The 11,127-nt window shown below is 46.5% G+C and overlaps 1 protein-coding gene across 1 annotated transcript in view; it reads right to left on the reverse strand.

Annotated features, from left to right (window-relative positions):
• Positions 1-9,680, reverse strand: part of FAT2 (FAT atypical cadherin 2) — a 36,824-nt gene extending 27,144 nt beyond the window's left edge. The window contains exons 1-3 of the mRNA XM_042881806.1: positions 6,398-9,680; positions 5,673-5,987; positions 675-736 (exon numbers count right to left, since the gene is read on the reverse strand). Of these exons, the coding sequence (XP_042737740.1) occupies positions 675-736; positions 5,673-5,987; positions 6,398-9,662 (3,642 nt within the window). The 5' untranslated portion in view covers positions 9,663-9,680. The remainder of the gene's footprint in view (positions 1-674; positions 737-5,672; positions 5,988-6,397) is intronic.
• Positions 9,681-11,127: the final 1,447 nt, after the last annotated feature.

An 11,127-nucleotide genomic window follows, 5' to 3' on the forward strand; every position in this document is an offset into this window, starting at 1 on the left:
TAAACCTCGTGGCTGAAACTTGCACTGCCCAGTGCTTGCGCAAGGACAGGGCAGTGTGCCTGCAGGGCTCCTGCCTGCAGCAGCTCAGGGCAGAGGGTCAGGCATTGGTCATTAGGAGCTGCACGCCTGAAAACACCTGTATCCTTTGACTGACCTAGTTATCACCTATCCTCTCTTTGCTGTGCCTGTGCGCACTCCCATCACATTGCACTGCAGAGGAATTTTTATCCTCAACTGCCTTGAAAGACACAGAACACCTTCTGGTCCCCATAATGTAAGTACACGTGTCTCAGAGCAGCTGGGGATGGAGGCAGGCATTGCAAAGCTACAGAACAAAGTGTGGTACAATGAGATAAATCAGGGTGGATTTCTCTGGCTTCTTCTTTCTCTGGTAATTTATTATCCAACCTCCTAGAGGACAATTCCAGTCTTCTTACATTCCCACAGCTTCCAGAACAAGCCTTTCGCTCCTGTTTTCAGCAAGGAAATAATAAACCCCACAGTACTGCTGCAGCTGTCTCTTAGGGCAACGCACACCATTTAATTAAGTTTCCCAGCAGTTGGGAGCTGATGGGATGAGATTCCTTCTCTGTGCTCCAACATGCAAGGAGAGTTCTTTGAGGACTTAATACATTTGTAAGTAAATAAAGCTAATTACAATCATCATTACCTACCTCTAGGATATGTTCAGCCTTGTATTCTCGATCCAGCTGCCGTGAAGTTGTAGAAATCAGACCTGCCAAGAAAGAAAGAGCCTTTGAGCTTCAAGAGTCAGTGCCCAGGGAAAGCAAGGGCTGACCAGATCCCCATGTATCCAGTGGGTTTGTTTCGGGTTCCTGCTGTGATCAGAAGCAGATTCCTCAAGGAGCAGTTTGTCCGCTGCAGATCATTGGGTGAAGAAGCTGCCCTCTCCTCCGAGTGCAGAGGCCATGGAGGATAGGGGACCCCTCCCGGATCCCAACACATCTCAGATCCCAGACCTATACCAGATCCCATAACGGCTGAGGGCTGTGGAGACCTTGTGGTGAGGCACTTGGTGAGAAAGGCTGCAGAACCAAGAAAACAAAACCTTTCTTATGCCTCTAAGTAAGAAACATTCTGCATGCGCTGGCAGAAGTTCGGCCTGTAAACGTGTCTCAACTCCTGTTTTCCCCGTGTTGAACCTTGCTCCTTGTAATTTGCAGTGTTTTGACAAAACTTTGCCTTCTGTCTTGGGAAATACCCTCCCTTCTACCACTAGAATTTGAGTCTAAAAATAAGGTACATTGTTGATGGTGTTGGTACATAGTTTGAGCCTTGCCTGATAGATGGGGTGAATCCTCCAACACCTGCAAGATTTGAGGGGTTTCTAAAAAATACACATTGGTTTAACTGCAGGGAATAGCTTGGATGCAGAAGGGAAAAATACGGCTTTTATGAAATAGTTTAAACCAAAGTTTAATTGCCTCCTTTTGGCCCAGGTGAGTAGATGCAAGTATGGAAAGGATGGAGCTGAGGTTTGAGTTTCCATATCTTGTTTGGGAATAGTCCTTACCGTATGCCTTTATTCCTCGCCTTTGGTGAATTGAAACTCTGGACCATTTGCACAACTACTTTACAGTACTATTTGGCCCAAAGCCAACAGGTTTTAATTAATACCATTGTTTTCAGTTGTACTGGGGCTCTTTGGTATATTGCTGTTTAGGCATGAGAAAATTTCCAGTGGCTGCAGGAAACACCAGGCAGCTGAAGGAGGAGTGCAGAGCAGCTGCTTGGAACAAGGCTGTTATTAACTGTTTCCACTCATTCTCTTGGATTGCTTGTATTTGGCACCAGGCACTGAGCTGAGCATTTATTTCATGCCTTTACAATCATAAATCAACACTTTTGCACGGTGACAAGATGATTTGGAAGAGTGGTTACCATGGATTTTTTTTCCTTCCTAATCCTCCTATTGACATCTCAGCAGGTGAAGGAGACTCAGCAGTAGCCAGGGAGCCACTTTCTTCACTGGTGAGAGGCTGTAGGGTTCTGACAACAGCCAAATGCTCAACGTGCATGGAAATATTCTCTTAGTGGGGCTCAAAACAGAATCGCAGCAGCTCTTGACTGAGATCTCTGATGCTCTGCTCTGCATTATCTAAAGAGGACCTGGAGTGAAGTCAGAAACTCAGCAACTTCATGGAATGATTTATAATTTTGGTCTAACAAGTCCACAGGGCACGCTGGATATTAATAACAGAGCCAACTAATACCCATGAGTACACTGTGGATACTTCCAGTTTACCTCATTGCAAAATTCAGTTGCAACAGACACTCTGTGTGCACTTGGTTGCTGCATGTCGGCTGTTGGAAGGTAACTTAAACCACTCTAAAGAGATTATTTGGATCTGCCTGGCCACACCCTGGAATTCTTCTGTGACCTCATGATAAAAATGAAAGGAACAAGCTCATAGCTGAGATTCTTACAACCAGGAAAGGATTGTAGTGATGGCACATGAACTGGGACTTAATGGTTGTCCCGAATGTCTGTAGAAGATGCTCTGATCTCCTGAGGAAACTGCTCCTCCCTTTTTTCTGCCACCCCATACAATGGAAAGTGCCCATCTAGTTTTTAATGAGAGTGTTTTATGTGCATGTGCATCTGTGTGCCTTTCCTACACCTCTGGAAAACATCAGCCAGCCTGTGCAACGGGATTTGAGGTGGAGATGGCTCATAGAGGTGGCACTGAAGGTTTCCTCTAGAGGCTGAATGAAAGTGCTGAAGGTCCTGACTTCATTTGGCCAGCTACCTGAGCTCAGTGTTCACCTGAGCGTCCAGAAATGATCCCTTCTGTCACTTTCCCAAGTCCTGCCCTTGCAGCATATCTATGCACAGCAGTGGGAAAGGTTTGCCTGTGATTCTCCTGCTCGCTGCCTTGAAAGCGGAGAGAGGAAGGCTGGTCGTGTTGGAACAGGAGCAGCAAAATTAACAGTGCGTTGTTGTCAGGGAATAAAGAAGAGTAATAACTTCTGCTGGCAAGAGCAGGGCTGGGGTGGATGTTGCTAGCCCCCCACCCTGGCTGCAGGGAGGAGAATCTAAAATAGTTAAAATAGCCAGAATCAGGTTTCCAAGCAATTGAGCTTTCGCAAGAGCTGTAGAAGGGAAGAGGCTGTTCCCCTGAAATTCTCTTTCTCTTGTCCCGCTGTTGTTTCCACTGTACCCTCTCCACTCTCCTACCACCTCCCCTGCTGATCTGTCCCATGCTCATCCTGCGGCACATTGTCCAGGGAGCAGCAGTGTCACCATCCCTCAGATTCAAAGATGCTCTTCCATGCAGAGAAATGCACGGAACATCTGGTGCCTATGGGAAGCCTGTGGGCACTGACTCAACAGGAGAATCACCACAGTAGGTAGGAGCTGGAGATGAATAGGCCAAGACAGAGGGACAGCCTTCCAGCAAGATGGATGGCTCTGTCCTGACTCTTCCTGCCACAGTCTCCTAGTTCCTCTCAGTCCTGCTTGGACTGCAACTTGCTTCACATCAGTGACTTCAACTCAACACAAAACAAGCTGAAAACTCTTCCAGCAGAAGAATCCAACCTCTCACTCTCTCCATCTCTCTATCTCTCTATCTGTCTCCCATAAATACTGCTCTGCACCAGCTGCCAGCTTGGGCTGGAGAGATTCCATTGCCCATGGCAGAAAGCTTTCATCTCACTGTGCAGTTTTATTCCCTCTTCTCATTAGCCTTTCATTTATTTTCCCTCTTTTTTTTCTCCACCCTCTTGAGAGCTGGAAGAGCTTAGAGATCTTCTGTGGTAGTTCAGGGCTGCTGGAGGAGCCAAGCTCTGCTGAGGGATCGTTGTCATGGCCACCCTTGTCTCCTTCTGAGGCCTCAAGAGGACAAGCCAAGGGGCTTTGCTGGGTTTGTGTCCACTGGCCAGCCAACTCCTGTCTTGAGGTACTGAACCAAATACAGAACAAGCTGGCTCTAGGAACAGAAACAAGTTACTTGTGGTAGGGTGGCACCATGCCCACAGTAATTGTCCAGGGCTATTCTGCAGGGTTATTCCGGGTGTAGACACGCCTGTTGTAAGAGTCAGAGCAGTCCCTAATTCCTGTTAGTGCACACAGTGTGAACAAGTTTCCTCCTCTCCCTCTGCCAGGGGGTTCCCACCAGCAGAATCCTGCCTAGGGGCCATGGGGGCTTGCTGGGCTGACCCTTGGCCCCTGTGTGCCTGAGTGCTGGCAAGATGGATCACATAGATCCCTGGCATCTCAAGAACTGAAAGATGATTGGGTCTTTTAATGATGATTTCCTCTAGATAATAAGGGAAGCATGCATTTGAACAACGGAAGACATGTCATAACTAAATGAATGAAAATATCTCATGGTTTCCAATAAACTGCCTGCAGCTCAGAGATTCAGACAAGCTGTGATATTTTTCCTGGCAGCAGTAGAAGATGACTTCTCTTCCGATACTCTAAGCATGAAGATATACACTGCTCAGTTTATGCCAACGTTTGCAGGTAATCATTTGTTCTTTCAGATAACACACATGTAAGGAAAGGAGAACTGAATCCTCGTCAGGCTTGGAAGCAGGCCTTCAAGCAACCTCACACTCAGGGTTTAAAGAAGAGACCTCCAGCAACTGGCCAGGAGATAAGATCATCTCACGAGCTTCTTACAGGACTGACAAACATATCACTCTTCACATGCAAATTATCTGACTGCAGAGAGAGATGGATAGGAGATGATTCACACCTGAAAAAGCATTTTTTGTCTAAGATGGGAATGAAAGCATTGGCTTAGAGGTGAGGTACCTCACTAGTAAATGTTTGGATTTGGCCAGTGTTGATTGTTTTAGCATGAAACACAATGACCTTGGAGTTCAGCTTCATAGGGCTGCGCTCACACCGGAGCGAGCCATCAGCTAATGTCACTGCCTCAGCCTTTTACTGTACATCCCGCTCCTTCCCCTTTGAGAGCAGGCTTCTCTCCCACTGCAGTAGTGAACTGCTTTTATCACCCGCAGGAGATCAAAGTCATACAATTAATCCTCTCCCAAACCCAGGCTTTGTGCCCTCCCTTCCCTCTCCTCCCAGGAGCTGATAGAGCGAAGGGCACGGAGCAGCTTTCCCTGCCAGACTGGCCCGATGTCAGCGCTCTGGGATAGTTTAGGAAGCTGTTTACAGTAAACATCAACTGATTTTTGATGGTTCTGAAAGATCTGGTAATTAATCCCCAGATGAAAGATACAGTCTAGGAAGATGGCTTACTGCACTGACTGCGCTAATGGAACCGGGGGATGGGTGGAACCTTCAGAGGCAATGGGATTCGTTTTTATTAATCCTGCCTTGCTGGCTCTCAGGAGCAAACAGTCACCTCCAGTAGGGTGTTTCCTGGCTCAGGCTGTGCAACAGCTCGGTTGTTCATAAGGGGGAAGAACAAAAAAAAAAAATCCTTGGTTCTATGAAGGGCTTTGAACACAACATATTCGTGCCACTCTAAGAGCCACCTGGCTGCAAATGGCAGCTTCCAGGTGGAGGGTTTCAGTGGTCAGCCTCCACACAGTGTATTTGGAGATGGACTTTTCCATCAGAAGGAAGGTGTGACAGTGCAGCTGTGTGGGCTGTTTCTATTGAGCACATAGCATCTTCTAGGCATTTGAAAGACTCAAAAACCAGAGTTGAGTTGGGCCACTCTTACCTGTCACAAGGTTAATGGTGAAGAGTCCTTGAGGATTTCCAGTTAGGATGTGAAAAGTCAGTTTTCCCTCTGAGCTAGAGTCTGGGTCTAAGGCATCGAGCTGAAGGACAGATGTGTTTGGTGGGGAATTCTCCATCACAGAGGCATAATAAACAGGTCTGGACATCTGAGGAGGGTTGTCATTGGTATCTGTGACTTCAATGTAAATTTCAGTTGCAGAAGACAGAGGAACTGTTCCCAGGTCTAGGGCTAGCACTGTCAGCCAGTAGTGAGATGTCCCTTCTCGATCAAGTGGTCCGATGGTCCTGATGGTGCCTACAATGAAAGAGAGTGCTTGTGAGGGATCTGCAGAACTCAGACCACTTTGTCTTCAGTGCTACACCAGTTTGTATTCCTGGTCTGCTTACTGTATTTCATGGAGATATAAACATTGGCACCAGCCTTGCATGCTGTGACACTGTGTGGCAGATAGGGGCTTCCTTGTGTTGGAGGTAATTTGGTGCAAATGTGAAGGGGAAGGCCTGGGCAGTTTGGGTGAGGGTTGACATGGATTTTACGCTGTTTAAAGGAGACAAACCCTGCTTGCTCCTCCCTGTATACAGGGTTACACATCATAAATCCCTGCAGGAAAAGAAGGATTTGAATGCATTGGGCCAAAAAATCAGGTAAAACACAGCATGTTGTTTCAGCCTCTGAGGTAAATATTTAAATAAAGCTGTTATTACCTGTGTCCTTCTCAATGCTGAAGACGGACAGGCCAGTGCCCTCTCGGAGGAAATACTGAACCTCTCCATCTTTCCCCTTATCAATATCCTTTGCTGTGACCATCATCACAGATGTGCCCTCAGGGCTGTTCTCCTGCACCCAGCCTTTGAAGACAAAGGAGGCAAAGCGCGGTGGGTACAAGTTCTCATTGACATCAAGGACGTTCACTTCCAGGTGGCAGAGGGAAGAGCGAGAGACGGGCTTCCCACTGTCACTGACCTGCACGGTTAGATTGTAAGAGTCCTTCTTCTCATAGTCCAGCTCCTTCTCTAACCGCAGTGCTCCAGTCAGCTTGTCTATGTGAAACATCATCTCCTCATCATTAACAAGGCTGTACCTCACCTCTCCCCCAGAGCCAGCATCAGGGTCAAAAGCCTCCAAAAAGAGGAGGATGGTTCCTACAGGCAGGTCCTCTGGGACCTTCACACTGTTCAGGGCTGGGAGGCAGTGTGGGTCGTTGTCATTTACATCCTCCAGAGTCACAGTGAGATCTGTAACAGAGAACAGCTCATAGCCTGTTTTGGGCTGGTCCCTAGCTTTTATTTTCAGTGCATAGCAAGGCCACAATTCTCTATCCAGGGCACCTGTAACTGTCACTTCTCCAGTGACACTGTTGATGGCAAACTTGTCAGTGGGGGTTAGGAGAGAATATTTTACTCTCCCATTATCATCTGTATCAGCGTCTTCTGCTTTCAACTGAGCTATTGTTGTCCCTGTTGCTACATTTTCAGGTACTGTCACCCAGTAGGCACCTTGTGGGAATCTAGGCGTATTATCATTGGTATCCAAGACATTCACAGCCAGGAGTTTCCAAGATGATTTTTGTGGTGTGCCAAGGTCATACACAGTAATGTTAAGAATGTAGAAACTGGTTCGTTCATGATCTAGAGGAGAAAGGACTTGGAGGAGACCTAGTTCCAGGTCAATGGTAAAGCAGCTGTCAACATTTCCATCTGAGATCACATAGACCAATTTCCCATTAAAACCAGTATCAGGATCAACAGCTGAAAGGTCAGCAATAGTTGAGTTGATGGGAACATTCTCTATGATATCAATAGATCGTGGAAAGCTGTCATCAAATTTTGGAGCATTATGGTTTATAAGGTGCAAATTTAGAGTTGTTTCATCATCCTGCCCTTGGCCTTGAGCCTGAGACTCAATGGAGTGTATGATAGTTTCTGTCAGTTGTTTCAATACTCCTGTTTCCTCACACTGCATTTTAACAGGGAGACCTTGGCTGACCACAGTGATATTTACAGATGTTGGCAAAGCATAGTTCTCCCCATCTGTTGCAGTTATTTTCAAAGAGTAGAAGAGTGGCTGTTCAGAAGGAAGATCTCTCAGAGATATCCTAAGAGATATTACCCCAGAGATGGGATTCAGTTCAAAATGCCGTAACTCATTGCCAGACTTGATTTCATACTTGATACGCTGCAGCTCATCACTATCGATTGCAGAGACTGTGGCCACAGGATTCCCAACAGGAAAGTCCCGTGGGATGCTGCCACTGCAGCTTGCCTTCTCAAACACAGGAGCGTTGTCGTTGACATTGCTGAGCATGAGGGAAACGTACACCTCCGTTTCATGGCGGAAGGGTGAGCCCCAATCTGATGCCCACACTCGCAGGTGATACCATCTCTGCATCAACTCATAGTCCATTGACTTGGAGGTGGAAATTACGCCAGAATACGGGTCGATGACAAAGGGAACTGATTTCTGGTTGGCTATGGTGTAGGTTACAAAGCCATTGTCTCCTTCATCTTCGTCTGTAGCTCTCACTGTTAGGACACTGGTGCCAGGAGGAACATTCTCATCAAAAGCCCCACGGTATGAAGACTGACTAAAACTTGGAGCATGGTTGTTGCAGTCAGTGATGTCAATGATAACAGTTGCAGATGTGTGACTGTTAGTGGTTGCAACTTCAAGTTGAAAATTAGATTGCTCGTGGAAGTCCATTGCTCTGACAGTAGTAATCAATCCAGTGTGAGGATTGATTTTAAAATTTGTGCTGTCAGGAGTAGGTCTCAAAACATATTTAAGATTTGGAAGGATTGGTGTAATCTTCACCATAGCAACTTGACTTCCAGGTGGGGAAAATTCACTGAGCTGGACTCGGTAGACTTCTTTCTCAAATCTGGCAGAGACATACTTGGAAGGAGGTATATGTATAACTCTAACAGGAGAGAAAAGTGGTGGTTTATTCTTGTCCTTGGCTTGTAGACTGAGGTTGAAACCAAAAGGGTGAAGTAGCCAGTCGATCTCTTTTATTGCCACAATCATGAACTCCATGCTTCCAAAGTAGGATCTGATGACTGCGAAATGCCTTCCTGGATCTCCACCTATAAAGTCTACTGAATCTATCCCTGCTTCTGAGTCACCACTTTCTACAGACAGGCTTGCATAGACAAGGTCTTCGGCCGAGTCAGGCAATGCCACTTTCACTGAGGAGATAGAGGGGGGTTTCCTGGTTGAGGGCTCCACTTGGATCATGAGACTAGCCAGGTTCCCAAAGCCATTCCCCTCCAGGATCTTTCTCATTCTGTCCACAGCTAAAACTTGCAGGTGGTGCCTGCCTCGATGGGTGCTGTTCAGCCTACCAGTGGTCACAACTGCTCCTGTGGTGGGGTGGATGGTGAACAGGTCTGACTTTGTGTTGAGGGCATAGTAGAACTCTGCGTTCTGGCCAGCATCGGCATCCGTGGCACTGAGTGTGCTGACCACTGTTTTCAGAGGAGTGTCTTCTCTGATGGACACTTTGTAGGAAGGCGGTGAAAAGAGAGGTTTCAAATCATTTCTGTCAAGAATGTGGATTAAAACTTTGGCCCAGGCTTCATAGGCAAAGGTGTTCTCTGTGGCCTTGATTATTAACATATAGCTATCTTTGACCTCTCGGTTTAAAAGTGCTGTGTTGCTGCTCCTAGTTCTTATTCTCAAGAAGCAAAAATCCCCAATGACATGCTCCTCCGTTTTGAAGAGACCACTGCTGTCTCCAGAAGCTATTCTGTATCTGATGTCCCACTCGGGGTCAGTCTTGTAAATACCCATTTTGACATAGCTCTCCACGTAAGTCTTAGGAGCTGAGTTCTCGTAGATGGTGGCATTGTAGAAGAAGTGGGTGAAGTGCAGAGGGGAAGTGTTGCCTTTCTCACAGCTTGCATCACGGATCGTGCAGTGCACCAGTAAAACAGCAAAACTCAGGAAGTTCCTCTTGGTAATGATTTCCATGGTGTGGTGTCTCCTCAGGTCCTGCAGGGATAAAAGGAAGAGCATCATGAATTCTGGCACGTATGGAAGAGGGACCATTTTTATCAAAGCCAGTGTGCTAGAGGAAAAATCATAGGATCATAGAATGGCTTAGGTTGGGGGGGACCTCAAAGATCATTGAGCTCCAATCCCTTCTGCCATAGGCAGAGTTGCCAGCCACCAGGTCAAACTGCACAGGGTTCCATCCAACCTGGCCTTGAGTATCAGGGATCCCTCTCTTGTGCTGCCTGAAAGAGCAGATCTCTAGCAAGGCACTTCCACCACGTTGCCCTTGGATGAGTAACTCCCCTGGTTCCTCCTCCTGATGGCAAAGCCCCAGGCTCAGGATTCCCACCACCCCTGACCACCCAGCATCCACTGCCTTCTCCAACAACTGGTGAAAACCTGTGGTTCTGCAATTCATCTCTGCGAATGTGTGTATCAAAGTCATGAGTTTGATGTCACAGAAGGAACTGGAGAATGCACCCATGATTAACAAGGATGTAGCTTTATTAGGCAGCTTTGCAGGGCTCGTTAAAGGATCAAGGCCTGCTCTTTTCAAAAGCTTGGTGTGTGCTGCTGTGTGTGCATGCAGGGGTTGAAGCCAAAGATGAGCTAAATATAGGTGCATATATTTCCCATAGATATCCCAGAAGATCTTTATCTAGAGCTGTTTCTTCCTCTTTTAAATTTAAATTACATATCAAGTACCTGCCAGTCATTTGGCACATTCCTAATTTAAACAGGGAAGACTTGTTTTTCCAGACACTTTTTCAAGACTCATCTCTTTAAAAGCCAGAACTAGTTCAGTTTATAAGTCAATTCGAATGTTAGGAATAAATTATTGGAGCCTAACTAGCAACGTGTGTCACATTCTCTCACGGAGATGAACTGCTGATAAGCACAAAGCTGTATATTTGATGCTCCATTCAAACCCCTTTTCCCTTGGTAGGCACGTGCCAATCACCCAGCAATCTCACTGCTGTGGTCATTGAGAGGAATGGCCTCAAACTGAGTGCAGCAAGTCAGTATGAAGTGAAAACATCAGAGGAAGTTTATGCAATTTAGACTTTCCATAGATGACAAAATTAAGACTTTTATGGCAACATCATTGCACTTCTAGAAAACACACCGTAGTCACAAATGCAGTGTACGAAAGAAAATCATGGAGCACAAGGATACAAAAAGGCACGTTGTTCCTTCCAAGGAGCTGAAAACTATGTTCTGAAACAATCTGCTCATTACTTAGCAGCGTCTAAGAGTTTGGCAGCATGTAGGGACTTGCCTAGAGCTGCTTCCTTCCAACATTTTCAACTGCTGAACCTGGAAATAAAATGTATGCATGCTGGGTGCGCGTGTGTCTGCACGGACTGGGAAGCAGGAAAAGTCACATACAATCCAGTAGAATAAGACAGCAGAATAAAACAGCAACAAAAATACAGTGTTG

This window comes from Lagopus leucura, unplaced genomic scaffold (genome assembly GCF_019238085.1).
Source record: "Lagopus leucura isolate 7727_CA_CO unplaced genomic scaffold, USGS_WTPT01 Super-Scaffold_100030, whole genome shotgun sequence".
Classification (NCBI taxonomy): domain Eukaryota; kingdom Metazoa; phylum Chordata; class Aves; order Galliformes; family Phasianidae; genus Lagopus; species Lagopus leucura.